General features: G+C 43.0%; 2 protein-coding genes across 2 annotated transcripts in view; both read right to left on the minus strand.

Annotated features, from left to right (window-relative positions):
* Positions 1-1,496, minus strand: part of LOC101781575 (SNF2 domain-containing protein CLASSY 4) — a 9,022-nt gene extending 7,526 nt beyond the window's left edge. Inside the window, exon 1 of the mRNA XM_022825250.1 lies at positions 10-1,496. Within this exon, the coding sequence (XP_022680985.1) occupies positions 10-1,439 (1,430 nt within the window). The 5' untranslated portion in view covers positions 1,440-1,496. The remainder of the gene's footprint in view (positions 1-9) is intronic.
* A 5,534-nt stretch (positions 1,497-7,030) lies between these two features.
* LOC101781985 (cyclin-dependent kinase D-1) lies at positions 7,031-14,755 on the minus strand. Its single transcript, XM_004962124.2, has 7 exons — positions 14,432-14,755; positions 13,456-13,754; positions 13,286-13,394; positions 12,286-12,411; positions 8,232-8,467; positions 7,829-8,149; positions 7,031-7,695 (listed from the first exon to the last, which is right to left on the minus strand). Exons 1-7 carry the CDS (start codon positions 14,549-14,551, stop codon positions 7,632-7,634), a joined length of 1,275 nt encoding a protein of 424 aa, XP_004962181.1. The 5' UTR covers positions 14,552-14,755; the 3' UTR covers positions 7,031-7,631.
* Between the last annotated feature and the right edge of the window lie 635 nt (positions 14,756-15,390).

The raw sequence follows: 15,390 nt of genomic DNA on the forward strand, positions 1-15,390 counted from the left end.
TAGAAGCACCTTATAAGCCTCGAGACTAACATTTCCATCTTATCATGGTCTTGCACTGGTGTCATGCCACATTTATCAGCACCATCCATAAAATCGCCATTATCAGTATCATCCTCTCTCTCCTCTTCCTCCTCCTCTGCCTCCTCTTCTTGACACCTCCCTCCAACCAAAACAACATGATGGTTCACCAAGTCTTGCATTTCCATTTTATCATGGTCTTGCACCGGTGTCATGCCACCTTCATCAGCACCATGCATAAAATCGCCATCATCAGCATCATCCATAAAATCACCATCATCAGCATCATCATCAAACTCCATCTCGTCCTCTGCCTCCCAATCCACTTCTCCACCATTGCTGTAAGCACGGATTACATCTCCAACAAGCTGCTCCTCCAACATCTCATTGTCATAGTCATCTTCAAAGGGTGCCATCTCCTCAGCCACCTCATTCACAATCGGTGCCAGCTCTCTGTTCCCAGAATCCTGCGTGTCCTCGTCGACATTAAAGCCACCATCTCGCCCACCTCCATCGTCGCCACCACATTCCACTTCCTCTGCATCACCCGAGGCCACCTCGTCCGTGAGGTGATCCAAATCCAAAGCAGTGACCTCCCGGGCTACACAATGCTCCTGAATCTGATGCCCACCAGTGGCTCTGGGACGATCCCTGTTGCCCTGTTTAGCATTGGCGCCTGCAGTGCGAGCCTCCCCATTCCCGTCATGAGAAGCATCATCGCCTCGCCCGCCGTCGCCATCACTTTCATTGCCACGCGACACCTTCACCCGTTCTCCACGACGAGCTCGCGCCTCCACCTCTGTTTCCGCCTCCAACTCCTTGCCCCTGCGCTTCCGCGCGCGGCCCGTGCTCGATGGCTCCGGGGCTCGCGGCGCGCGGCCCGTGCTCGATGGCTCCGATGCTCGCCGCGAGCGGCCCGTGCTCGATGGCTCCGAGGCTCGCCGCGAGCGGTCGTGGTCGCGCCCGCGCCGCTTATCTCTCGGCGTCGACCTCGAGGCCCCGGTGGCCTTGCTGGCCCGGCCACCGGACGCCTCTGCGACATCCGAGCTCGTTCCCTTCCTCCTCCTCTTCGCCCTGGACTCCTCCGGCGCGATCGCCGCCTGCATCGCCCGCCTCCGCGATCGCGTCCGCATCGCCACCGCCCCTGCCGGCACCATCATCGGCGGCGGCGGAGACGGAGGCGGGGGCGAAGGCGAAGGCGAAGGAGCCGCCGTGGAGCCTCTGCGCCTGCCAGCAGCGCCACCCGCCGCCTCCCTGCCCCTGCCACCGGCGCAGCCGTCGTCGTCGTCGTCGACGAGGTCGATGACAACGACCGGCCCCTTATCGCGGCGGCGCGCGCGGGAGGAGGACGGCGCCTCCGCTCGCACCGCCGCCAGGGACTCGCCACGGCAGCCGCGGGCGCGGCGCCCGGCGCGATCCATGCGCGGGGGGTGGGGGCGGCGGATTCTGCTGCTGCTGCGGCAACGGCGCGGCACGCGGGGGGGTGTGTGGGGGGGGTGGGGGGGGGGGGTTAGGGAATTGAAAGGGGGGAGTTGTCCATACTGGGGGGGAGAGAAGGGAGAGAGGGTTATGGCCCCCGGAGGGACTATGACGGGTGGGCCCGGGAGGGGTTTGGGGAGTGGCGCTCCGTGGGCGTGGGGGCGGGGCGGACGACAAGGAGAGAGAGAAAAGCCCGGGAAACGGCGGCCGGGGCCGGGGGCGGGGGGCGAGCCCCGAGGCGGCGGCAGGATCGGGTGCGGTCGGGCTCTCCCCTGCCCCGCACTGTGGCCGGATGCTGCCCGGGACGGGATCATAGATGGCAGGATGCGTCCCATCCCGCCATCCCGGTCGTCCTTTCCGCCGGAGCGAGCCCGTGCAGTGGCAGTGGATTCTGAATTCGATAGCCACACCCACGCACACGCTTTATTCGATTCGCAGCTGTTTTGGGAAACGATCAATGGGCGCATGCACGGCCGTTACTCTCTTGTTTGGTTTTGAAACGACGTGCCCCCTTTTCTCAGCAATGCGACCTATTTCGTGTTTGGATAGGAGGGATAGGTTAAACCTAGTATTTTGATTGGAGGGGTTGAGAAGATTAGGATGGATGTTATTTGAACACCGTTAGTCATATCTATTGGTGAACTCACCTGCCATCCATTAGATCTCACATGTCATCCACCTAATATTTTTTCTTTTTTTTCTTTTACCCCACTGGCAGCTCTCGGATCGGCGGCGGAGCTCCCGCCACTCCCTTCTCCCGGGGGGCGACGACATCAGCGGGAGAGCTCGCGCGCCGGGCCGGGGCCCAGGCGTCCGTACCCGCACCCGCCCCGCGCCGCGGCCGGCCGCTGGACCGCTCGTCGCCGCCACCCTTCCCCGACCCCAGCGCTGTCGCCCTGCTTGCCGCGTGCCCCATCGTCCGTCCCGACCGCGCACCGCCGCGCGACTGGAGGACGGAGACGGATGGCATTGATCTGGGTCAGGGTGGTCCGCTCGTTTTGGCGGACCATTCCAACCCGTATCTATAAGGTATATTCCCTATAGTGGACGAATCTAACCTACTGCATTTCCAACCAAACGTGGATCGATGGGGTCGAATCCGTTCCAACCCAGTTCGACACTCATCAAACCAAACGCACCCTTAGTAGTAGTGGTGGTGGGGCCCCTGCTTTATTCTGGCTGCGTGATTAGTGGGAGATATTTGCGGTCGAATATTCAGGTTCTAGGTAGCTGACAAAATAAGCAGCAAGCTTTTACAGTACGTGCATTCTATTTTCACAGCGGTTTCATGTTAATTTGTATGTATAGGCTTACTGCAGACGTGTATAGTGTATTTGGTTGATCTGCAAAAGCAAAATGAAATTGTAGATTAGAGTGAAATAAGAGTTGCTGTAGGCTAAACTCTAAAGCTCATTGCATGACATCCTTTCCCTTTTAAAAAAATGTTGGAAGAGATCGAAATCCGAGGGCAAGATTATAGAGTCATTTGTTCATGGTGCAGGAGTTTTATGTCTGTGCTGTAGTAGATAATTTTTTTTTTGCAAGTAGTTGTAGTAGATAATTTGATAACTCAACTCATATTATCTTAATCTACCTTCACTAGATATGATAAACATTTTGGTTTCAATATTAGTCTATGATATTGTTTCTCTAATTTGCTTTATTGTCATCACTAAATAACATGTGCCAAAATTCACCACTAAAGCTAATACAAGTAGCTTTTGTGAACAAGCGCAACCATGGTAAGAAGTAATAAGCAAATATTCTTATCAGAATATTGTAAGGGGTCAAGAGGACCACCAATATGAAATGCATATGGCAGCTATTAATAAACCATCAAAGACATCTTTATTTGGAACGCCTTTCCCACCGAGAATAAGTTGTCTTTTTTAAGTGGATTGATTATTTTTATAGAAAGTGCATGCATCAAAGCAATCGTGTAGTTCACAATATAACCGGAGTGGTGACCGGTGAAGTATAGGTTACACCAATAATATGTATAAGTTTGCTATTGGATTTCCATTATAATATATCACCATGTCTACGGTAGGATGTGGTATATGCATAATTCGTGGATAGTATATATTATTTTAAAGTTTTATGAAAAATATAAAAGATCATCTTTAAAGTTTATAAAAGTACGATATCAATATATAAATATAATATTAGTTCTCTAACTTGTAAGGCATGTGGGGGCACGTGAAAACAGTCTTACAGCTTCACGCGCGCCCACATACCGTGCTACTTAGGGGCTGTTTGGATACGAGGTGCTAAACTTTAACAGTGTCACATCGGATGTTCGGATGCTAATTAGGAGGAGTAAACATGAGCTAATTATAAAACTAATTGCAGAACCCTGTGCTAATTCGCTAGACGAATCTATTAAGCCTAATTAATCCATCATTAGCAAATGGTTACTGTAGCACCACATTGTCAAATCATAGACTAATTAGGTTTAATAGATTCGTCTCGCGAATTATACTCCATCTGTGTAATTAGTTTTGTAATTAGTCTATGTTTAATACTCCTAATTAGCATCCAAACATCCGATGTGACAGGTGTTAAACTTTAACAAGGTGTTCCCAAACACCCCCTTAAATTGAGTCCATCTATTATCGTAGAATCACATGCATGAACTGCACACATCTCCTTTAAAGTTAGCAAAAGTATCTTTGTCAGAGATAGCTTGTTTTGTAGTGCCTGGTTTTCCCTGCGACATGCCTCGAAATCTACTGACCTTTTGCCACAACCCTATAGGTCCTCCTAGACTATTAGTCCTAGGCGCAAAAGTCGAGCTTAAGTTTGCGCGTTACCATTAGACCAACAAATTGTTTACTCCGAGCTTAAGTGACCTTTCTTTCCCCCTCCTTAGCACGTTCAGTGAGGTCCGGTAAAACAAATAATCAAGTCTGGCAAATACCCTCAGGATTGAAACTACCCTTAGACATAATATGCCTGAAATCAGATATAAGGTGAATTTGAAGGAGTTACTGTTTCTAATTTTCCTCGTATGACACCGAACTGATTATCGGTGTTGCACACTTGCACATGCTTTACTCGATCATCACTCACTCAATGTCAGTAAAGTACACTGCCACTGTTAAATTTGTCTAGCGGTGTTACTTAGGGGGTGTTAGGTGTTTGGTTCTTTTCGGAGATCCTAAAATTCATGTCATAGATACTAATTAGTAGTATTAAATATAGACTAATTACAAAACCAATTGCACAGATGGAGACTAATTTGCGAGACAAATCTATAAAGCCTAATTAGTTCATGATTTGACAATGTGATGCTACAGTAACCATTTGCTAATGATTGATAAATTAGGCTTAATAGATTCGTCTCGTGAATTAGCCTCTATTTTTTATAATTAGCTCATGTTTAATTCTCATAATTAGCATCCGAATATTTGACGTGACACGAACTAGATTTTAATCTATGGAACCAAACACCGCCTTGCTCACTCTGTCCGAAAATATATATTTTAGTTTGTCCTAAACCAAACTATTATAATTTTGAACAAATTTATAGAAAAGAACAATAATATTTTGAATGTCAAATGAGCATAATTAGATGCACAATAAAATATATTTTCATAATTTACTTATTTAATGTGTTAGATGTTAATACTTTTTGCTATAAAGCGTCTTGTATTTCAGGATGGAATGAGCAGGTCCTCGGATCGTCAATTTATGTTTGCCTTACATGGTCACTACTTTACCAAGTTGAAGCTTTGAATCAAGGGGAAAAATAAAAATTCAAGTAGCCCCTACCTATTTTTTTATATAATTTTTTATTCTAGGCATGTTTAATTCGCTTCCACAACCCAGACTTGCTGGATGCTACTAAAGTGCTCTAACTACTAGGCTAGAGACCCTTTCACATATAGGGACACAATTGATCCTAACTAAAACATGGGTAAATTAAGGGATAATTGTGATAAACATATCTTGTGGTCTTGGGTCTAAAGCTCATGAACCCTTTGGTTGATAAACCCTTAATTTAGACACTTGAGTTGTCCTTTAATTTAGATTTCGGAAAAAGTGTATTTTTCATCCCTTAAGTATTTTGAAAGTGTAACATTTATCCATCATATTTATTTGGTACAAAATTGATCCTTCAACTAATTATATCGGTGCACTAATCATCCCCATCTCAACTTATAATGTTATAGTGCTATCTAACGGTGGTTTATACCATCTAACTAATCAATGCTTAGCGATGTAATGAGTCAAAAATATAAACCCATAAAAATTTCCATTGGATCCTTTAAAATAGCAACCCATAAAAATTTTTTAGGGAAAATTAATATAACCAGTTCACATCGAACTGTTATATGTTATAGCGATTGACTCAATATAAGACGTGGCTAAATAGTAATTAGCAAGATGATTACATCGCTAAAATCACTGTTATATGATACTAAATCATTATTAAACTAGGGTGGGGATGATAAATGCACCGATTTAGTTAGTTAATGGGTTAATTTGCACCAAATGAAACATATTTCACACTTTTGCAATCTTTAAGTGATGAAAAATACACTTTATTCCTTAGAGTTATGCCCATGAACTTATTATGTGGCCTAACCGGGAGGTCTAAAGCACATAAACCTTTGGTTGATAATGTGGATGCTACTAATAAAACATGCTATTTTGGAGTGGACCCTACACTAAAAGGCATGGCATTGCTAGTGTGGATCTAACAGTGTATGAGTTGGGGAGAGGGAGGGAGGGAGAGGGAGAGAGGGTATGATAATTTTGTGGATCCTTTGTGTATTCACCGAATGACATGTGGGATTTGATAACCATACGAATGATGGAGGTAATGACGTGAACGATATTTAAATGTCAAGTAAGTTAACTGACACTAAACATAAAGGGTTTGTACTTCGGGTCTTTAGAAATATTAAATTATAAATTAATATTTTTGTTATCTAGGTAACATTCTCAAATAATCTCGAATAAGTTTAGAGACCTATGATATATTTTACTATAATTTAATTTTATTGGACGACACGTTTGCATCCTGCAAGTCAAACACTGCTCTTATTTGTCACAAATCATTTTAAACTCAATACAAGCATTATTGCATAATGGGTAGTGATTATTACTGGATGACAGTATGAAAGACAAGGTGCTGTAGGACAACCGCAAACGGTATTAGATGGCACTGGAACTGGAAAAAAAATGCAAGCGGATTGCGGACGGACTGAACCAAACGAGATGTAACTTAATCAGATATATACTGCCTTATCAGATCATGTTGAAAAAACGTGAACCAAACAGCGGATATACAGCCTTAATCAGATCACGTTGAAAAAACGCAAACCAAACAGCGGTAGTGCTTTCGGTGGTAAGATGCTGAGGGATCCACAACCGCGCTGCAACAGCAGCACAACCACTGAAAGGCGACAACAATCCCTCCGTATTCGCACGCGAGCAGCAACCAACAAATCCAAAAAAATAACCCAACAATTTGGAAGACTCAACACCAAAAATTAAGCCAACACTGAATAGGGGCAATTCGGTGTAAAAAGAATAGCCATCGTAATTACAGGAGAAGAAATCAAAACCATGTTTTTCGCCTTTTTCATCATGCATTGTTTTATCATCTCGCAAGAAGAAATGTCAGATAATATAAGTTGCTCTTGGTTACAAAAAGAAAAATAACTTTACCTAAGGTGTCCGACTGAAAAATGCTCAAAGCTCAGTGTCCATACAAGAATTGAAGGAAAATTGACACCAAAGATAACTGAGGACTAGATGCTTCAGCACAATCTGTGCAAACACGTACAGCACACATTCTAACTGGAGCAAGCTTATATATCCCATAAATCACTCTCTCCACTCTTGCATCCCATAAATCATACAGTTTTAGAAGCCTTCCTTGCGGAATTGGTTAGCTATAATGCCCTGTGGCCTGTGCACGGCTCAGGGTAAATTAGAATCATCTCTCTTTCAGTATCCTCTTCGCTGGTGATGGTAACAGCTCAGTTCATTGTCTTCGGTGCAGTTTTATGACTTCAGCACAATCCTCCTTTTTTCGGATAAATAGTGGGATCATCTCCCAAAGAATATTTTAAAATCAACATTCCGGTAAGAAAAGAATGGTGCATGTTAACTTGTTTCTTTTACTCTCCAAATCCAAATTCTGGATCCATATCAAGCTTACGTTTTAAATGAGACTTGTCAGCACTGCAAAACAGGAGATTGACAGGTTCAATTATGAAGAGAGATAAGTACAAAAACCTTATACACATTGAGAACGGCTTTATTGCTCATATATACATTGATACAAGTTTTACTCAGCAAGGCTAGTACTGTTTACCTGTTCAATGTTGGCCTAGGAGCAGGTCGTGTGCCAAACACAGCTCCAACATCAACTGACATTGGAATTCTAGAACTCTGACTGGACATGTCATCAGTGTGCCTCGTCCCAGAAGGATGCTCGTCCACTTTATCTGCCCTGTGCATATTACCTTCCATCCCTTCATGCGCTGTCACCCTCCGTAACTTTCTTGGTGGGGAGAGCACCACAGGGCCATCCTGCAGATTCAGGTCAGGTATCTTGTTATTCCCTGAATCTCCCTTCCGCCGTGGTCTTGGAAGCTGTGATGGTATTGTTGGAGCAGGTAACGATGAAAAGTACCTTAAGCAGACATAAACATGGTTTGTCATGCATACAAGCAAGAGAATGGAACTTGAGTTTCCAATCAGTCACATTGTTGTACCTGTGTTCTAGAGCCTGCTGGGCTGTGATTCTTGCTTTTGGGTCATATGTAAGCATTTTCGACAGAAGATCCAAAGCATCATCGCTGGCCAACGGAAATAGTGTACGTAGTGGAGGTGCAGCAACATATTGGTATTCAACATAATCTGGAAGATAAGCCATGTCAGGCCACTGAGAAGACTTTGGGGTCCCCAATGCTGCAAAAATCTTCCCAAGTTGATCAATGTCACTAGAACCCTGCAAAAATAACTTTTTTGTGTCAGTAACATAACTGAATTGCTACATGTCAATATTAATCAGTCTCAACATCTAGGTACACTGTTCAACAAGATAAAAACCAAAGCATGGTTCTTGCTAGTGCCAACTCTATGGTTAAAAAATTAACTGCTGGGCCTATGATTTTGTTTTTCATCCAAATTGTTTAAATAATTTTTCAATTTAAATTTCTTGACGCAAGAATAAATAGAAACAGAGCACTATACTAAATTAAGAAATACAACTCGCTTGGTGGGAGGCACGCCTCGTGCCCATACTTGACTTCGCTGGTTCAACTCTTCTCGCAAGCAGAGCAAAAAAAATTTTCCTTTCCAAATGTCAGAACCATATGAAACAAATTTGAGAAAAACAACACCTAAAGCAGAATCAAACCTGGACAAGGTGAGAAGAACTAGCTGTAAGTGTTGTTTTAAAATTCTAAAATATCATTAAATTCAAACAACAGTGAAAAGTTTTGGCCAATCTAAATTTTTCGCAGGACCACCCACTAAGAGCCGTAACTGCCAAAATTTTGAAGAAATGAAATCATCAATACTATTTCTGTCACACCAAAATACCCTCCCTATTGCTCCCTCACTTTTTGCAAATCGATTGGTGTCTAGTAGCACATGCAAAGAGTTTACCCCTACACTGATGCACTAATGAATTCCAGGAAATAAAGCCATTAGGAATTTTAGAAAGCACCAAATCCATTCGCAGGAAATAAGTCAAGTGGTAACTGAACTCAAAACATTTAGTGGACTTCTATATATTCAATAAAAGGACAGTACCATTGAAAAAGTTATATTTTTAAAAACGGCTAATATATGAAAATGGATAAATCTTAGAAACAATCTCAATCAGCTGCAATTATACACCTAAAATGCACCAGAAAGTAACAAGCTCGCATTAAAGTGCAACAAGATTGCTTTACTCATATGGATAAAGGACCTTTCATACCAGGTCATATCAACTTCTGATGATAAGCAATTGAACCTCCTAAAGGGCGTACCCAGTGCTCAAAGCTACACAAGGTGGGGTCTGGGTAAAGGCAATTCAGGGAATTCCTAGACAGCCTTACCCTTGCAAAATTCTTTTAAATTCTTCAAAGAGGCTGCATAACAGTACTGGACAAAAACTCAACACCCTCCTAAAGGCAATTGAACCTCCTAATTTACTAAAATCAAAACCTCTCCATCTACTAAGAACTTGACTTGGACAAAAACTAAACCCATAACAGTACTGGACATTGGTTATCTACAACTTGCGTGACACACATATTTGTACTTTTTTACTTGTACACTTCAAGAGATTCTTTAAACCATACATTTACATCATGCTGAAATATTTACATATCCCAAAAGAATGCATAAAATATTTTTATAAGAAAACAGGAGGTAATATTCGTTTGTACAAAACATAAACCTTATGTATCTTTTTTCTGTATAAATGCACAAATAGATATTTTTCCACAACATTTTTGCAGATACATATTTAACATGATGCACATAAATGGACTATTTGAGAATTCTTTGAACCGTACAAGTGAAATTTCAAAACTGGGTACATCTACACATAGATTTAGATGTCCTCGCCATGAGGGGGGGCCACATATTTATTTCACAAGTGTATTGGATTCCTCAGTTCAAACTTTCTGGATAATGGTCAAGACATATGGGGTCAAAATTAATAAGTCAGATGCCCTGCAGCACACAAGAAAAGACTACTAAATCTAGGACAATAAAATGCTTGGCCATTAATTCTAAATGGCAGATCAATAACATTAACTCCTTTTAGTCCCAAGCAAGTTGGGGTACGCTAGAGTTGAAACCAGCTGGGTCAATAAACTTAAAATGATTGGGCATTCCTTCTAAATAGCAGATTGAGTTCACAAAATCTAAAACTAAATGCAAAATGGTAACGATAACCAGTAAGCAAGTAAACACTTTATTTTCCAATGGTACAAGCACCAACAAATTTTCACTACATAAAAACAACACATCCACTCTCAGCTCTATGTTGCTGTCCAAAGGAACTTTGTGAGCGCACAGCACAGGAAAACCACAATGCAATTAAAAAAAACCTTTGTCCCAATCAAGATAGGGTAGCCTACAGCTGAAAACAACGAAAACACAATGCAATAGTTCTCCATAAAGATTTTGTTAGTTCTTGTGGATCCAATACATGGCAATGACATTAATAGCTTGTTTAGCTAGGGGTAATTTGGAGGGAATGGGAGTTAAGAGGTGAGAGCTTAAATTTCTCTCATTTGTTTAGTGGGAATTGGAGTTTTAGTGGGATGGGGGATGGGAGTTTAGAGGACCAACTCCCACTGCGGACTTACCATGGGGAGGGGTAGTAATTGGATAGGAATTGTGCTTTAAGTGGAAGATCGATGGATCACACCCGTTCATCTTGACTTATGATATAATTTCCCACTCCCAAACCCCCGAACAGAACAGCGGATAAGACCTCTCTCGAACTTTTCATCTTAATTTTCATCACAAGGGACTGGGATTAAAGTGCAACTCCAATGTAAATTCCCTGTCAACTCACACCTCTAATTCCCTTGCCTTTTCCCCTCGTTTGCCAAATGCACCGTAAGGCCTCAGTTCACATGCTGCGATAATTCAGCTTCCAGACATGGAAAATGCAAATACAATGAAGAAACTGTACCCGAGTGGTCAATGCCTGAGCAGTTAATGGGGACGTAATTTAAATTCGTTGATGATATGTCTATGCTGGTTCAAATCCAGCTCGGACAAAAAATATATGGCTTCACGAATATGAATAAAAGGGCGTACCCAGTGCGAAATCTCCCACACAAGGTGGGGTCTGGGGAAGGGAATTCCTAGACAACCTTACCCTTGCAAAATTCTTTTAAAATTCTGCAAAGAGGCTGGTTCGAACCCAGGACCTCTGGGCCACAGGTCCTTCAAGTATGCACTTCCAAATCACATATTTGGTTCAAAAGATGGCAAAGAAAGAAACAAGAAAGTAGCGATGCAGCGTTTCAAGAAAGCAAGCATAATCCACATAGAATATGTTAATATTGCTAGGAACTCTTTTCTCTTTTTATTTCCTTTTTTCTCTTTTACCTTTGTTTACAACCTAACCCCCAACTTGCTTGGGAATAAATGGATTGTAATGTTGTTCATAACATTTTATGACAGAAAAGAAGAAAAATTTGATATCAAGTATAGCCTAGTGTCAGCCTTCTGGTGAACCCAGTTACAAAATCATACCAGTCAATGACTAGCTGAGACTACAGCAACCATTTCACTGGTCCTGGTGGTGCTCAAAATGTCAAACTAAAGTATTATTATGAAGGTTTATATTCGAAGAAATTGTACCCCAAACGTAATGCATGTAGATAATGAGTAGACAAAAATTAGAGCCAGGCTTAATACACCTGATTCTACCTATATGGATTGCTAAGTGCTAGGATTTTGTGAATGGGTGCAATTAAATTCCCAATTTACACACCCTACGGTCAGAGTTTTCCCCAGAGGCAACTAATTCAATTATCTAGCAGTTCAAAACAGGCTTATTGTAGCATCAGTCCTATGGCCTAACTAGCAACAGACAGTTTTCCAATCAAAATAATAGTCTGGTCCTGCTACAAAAATGGAAGTTGATGTACAAATTGAGTTGACACATGTAGTTAGTGCATCGTCAATGAACAAATTAACTTAGCCATGGACATTAAATTCTGAGCATACAAACATTTCTTAGCCTTGAATAGAATTGAATAAACAACAAATATATTCCATTAAAAGAATTAAGAGGTTGTTGTCAACCTGGGCAAAGGGTCGGCGAGTAAGCAGTTCAGCAAAAATACATCCAGCAGCCCAAATATCCACAGCAGATCCATACTGCTTCGAGCCAAATAACAGTTCTGGTGCTCGGTACCACCGTGCAAAAACCTACAAGTAAACACAGTTAACATTCAAGTGTCTGCCAGAACCAGGATAAATAAATCTAGATAAAGGAATGAAATACAAGGGAAATGCATTGAGGTAAATCACACTGTGGTAATTGCTCAGTGTAGAGAATTAGAGCTGGTCCCTGACTGCATAATACATAATGCTACTGAATGGGAACTATGATTAGCAGAACTCCCAGGTGAGATGTCAGATGAAAACCAGCTACGGTGCTTATGTAAGAAAATGATGTCCTTCACAAGCAGATAACATATTTAGCACCTTTCCTAATCAGAAAAAGGTGACTGGCTGAATGTATATTTACCATTTTTTTTTTGAATTGTGACATGCAAGGGAGACAGCAATCTAAAACCTCATACGTGAAGTAGGATGTCGACTAGTGTATCTTGGAAATAAAATAAGATCTTCCTTACGTGTATGTATTTTTCTCTGTACAAAAGTGTATAGGATTAGGCATTTTTCACAACTTAAGTTAATCAGCAAGCAAGGATGCTTTGCTGGCTTCAGATGTTGCATGATTTGCATTAGCAGACAATTTCTACTGAAAGGGCTCAAATAAAGCTCCAAATAGGTTACAGTAAGCAAAGTACAAAAAAGAACTAACATAAATTTTACCTACCTGAAATGATTCTGATTATTACTGTTCTTGCAAGAAATTACATAGGATCAACAAACATTGGCATACATGTGTCATGGTTTTTCTTCGGTAAAAGGAAAATTAAACCCATTTATTATCAATATCCAGATGAGCTGAAGGGACACGCTAGTGCTCAAGTGAACCATTCTATGTAACAAGCTTCTGAGTTCAGGTAACCATTGACTTGATGCATATATACATAAGTCTATAAAAATTAACCTGATGAGTGAAGTTCCTTCCTGGACTCCCAAACATTCGTGCCAGACCAAAGTCAGCAAGCTTGAGCTGCCCATCAGCACCGATGAGTAAATTATTTGGTTTCATGTCCCTGCAACACAGCTTATCAAATGCTGTTTCTGTCAAAAGAGAATTACCAATGTAGTAGGTACCTGTGCAACACCCATTTCTTGTGGCAGAAAGCTAGACCTTTCAACATCATCTGGGCATATGATTTTGTGTCAGCTGGAGATAATACAATGCGTTTATCTTTTATGACAGCTTCCAGATCAGTGTCCATAAACTCAAATACAAGGTGTAAGTTTTCCTTGTAAGGGAAGCAATCAATCAGCTCAATAATATTAGGATCTTTCAGCTCCTTGAGCAGTTTAATTTCCCTTAATGCTGTGAAGTTGACACCTTCCTTCTTTTCCCCTATCCGTATTCTCTTTATCGCGACTGTATTTCCAGTCTGAAAAGGGACAGCACCCAGCAACCCATGAACAAAACAGGTCAAACAGGAAGAAAAAAACTAGTACAAATCTGAATGAGCATCAACAACTGGAAGACTAAACAGTGGCAACACTAACTAAATTCACAGGCGCTTTTATAGCTCCTTGAGAAAAGAATAAACTGTGACAAAGCTAAATATACAAGTGCTGGTACTTAAGACCAGTGAGAACACACTCCTCATCTGTTGTCACCCCTAGAAACCTGGAATAAACAAATGATTGCACCAAAAAAAACCCTAGTATCTATCAAACTGACCAATACAACCTCCTAGCTATCCCTTTCCCCTTAAATGAAATAACACCTGCAGCTTCACTACAACGGAGACACCAAAACCAGAACTAAAGGTCAACTCATCACAGTATCGCACTCACAGCTCAATCAACGCACAGCTGAACGCTACATCGAGTGACCAATTGTATTCTCATCAGACCTAATCGCAGTAGAAACACCAGAGCCAAAACAGGGCGAAGCTCCAACCATTCAGCGGCGCCAATTCACGAGCTCTTCCGTCCAAATACCCACCACCCTCGAAGCTAGCCAGATGGATCGGACTAACCGGGCTCTAATTCTCGAGCGGTGGCCGCGCCGCAGATCAGCGTGGGAAGGGTTTAGGAAAAGGGATGCAGGAAGGGGGACCTTGGTGTCGATGGCCTTGTTGACGATTCCGTACGTGCCCTCGCCGAGTTGCTCGCCCTTCAGGTAGCGGTTCACCAAGAGCTTCCCGCCCGTGTCGTCGTCACCGCCGCCGCTCGCCATGGGAGCGGGTCCCCACCGCCTCCGCCTCCCAACGGGAGGGCGGCGGCGCGTCCGAGTGGGGCGGCGTGCGCGGGGCCCCCCGGGTCGGCCCGCGCGGAGGCGACGGCGCGGGAGAAGGGAGCGCACGCCTGGGCGAGGCGACGCGCAGCTGGTCCGGGCTTTCGGCTGCGCTGCCGTTCGGCGTTCGGCCCCGGGGAAGAATTGATTTTGGTTTCCTTTCACTTTATTGATTCCGGCTCTCTAGGTCTGATTTTTTTTTCCTTCTAATCGTTTCGACCGTTCGACGGACTTCTGGGCCGCGAGGTGGCCGCGTTCCGTTGGGGCCGGTTCTTCACGGAACCTGCTGCCTGCAGCGAGGGTTCCAAACCGGTGCCGGATTCGTGCTCTACGAAACAAAGACACAACCAAAAAAAATCACAAAACAGCTCCATATTTTATCAAATTTATCTATAGATCTAAAACAATTGAAAATATTTCTCACCCAAACAATTCCCTCCATACCTCTTATGTTAGACCCACTTTGCAGGTTAAAGGGGTGTGACAGGAGGAGGAGACGGAAAAAAATGCTACGTAGGAACTAATTCTGCTAAAATCGAATTTCTTTTTACACCGCGCCTTCTCCTACCCACCAGACATACCCACCGCGATCTCTCCCACCCGAAATTTCACCGCACAATCAATTCTCAATCAATCATCAGTCTTTAACGCACTACTCTTCTCAAATTTGGAGACCGTGGATACCTCATACAGACCACGTCCAGACCCTAAATAAGGCCCTGTTTGGGAAGGGGTGTTAAAGTTTAACACCCCACTTTTAATACTTTTTAACACTTTCCTAT

Source organism: Setaria italica, chromosome III, assembly GCF_000263155.2.
Source record: "Setaria italica strain Yugu1 chromosome III, Setaria_italica_v2.0, whole genome shotgun sequence".
Lineage (NCBI taxonomy): Eukaryota > Viridiplantae > Streptophyta > Magnoliopsida > Poales > Poaceae > Setaria > Setaria italica.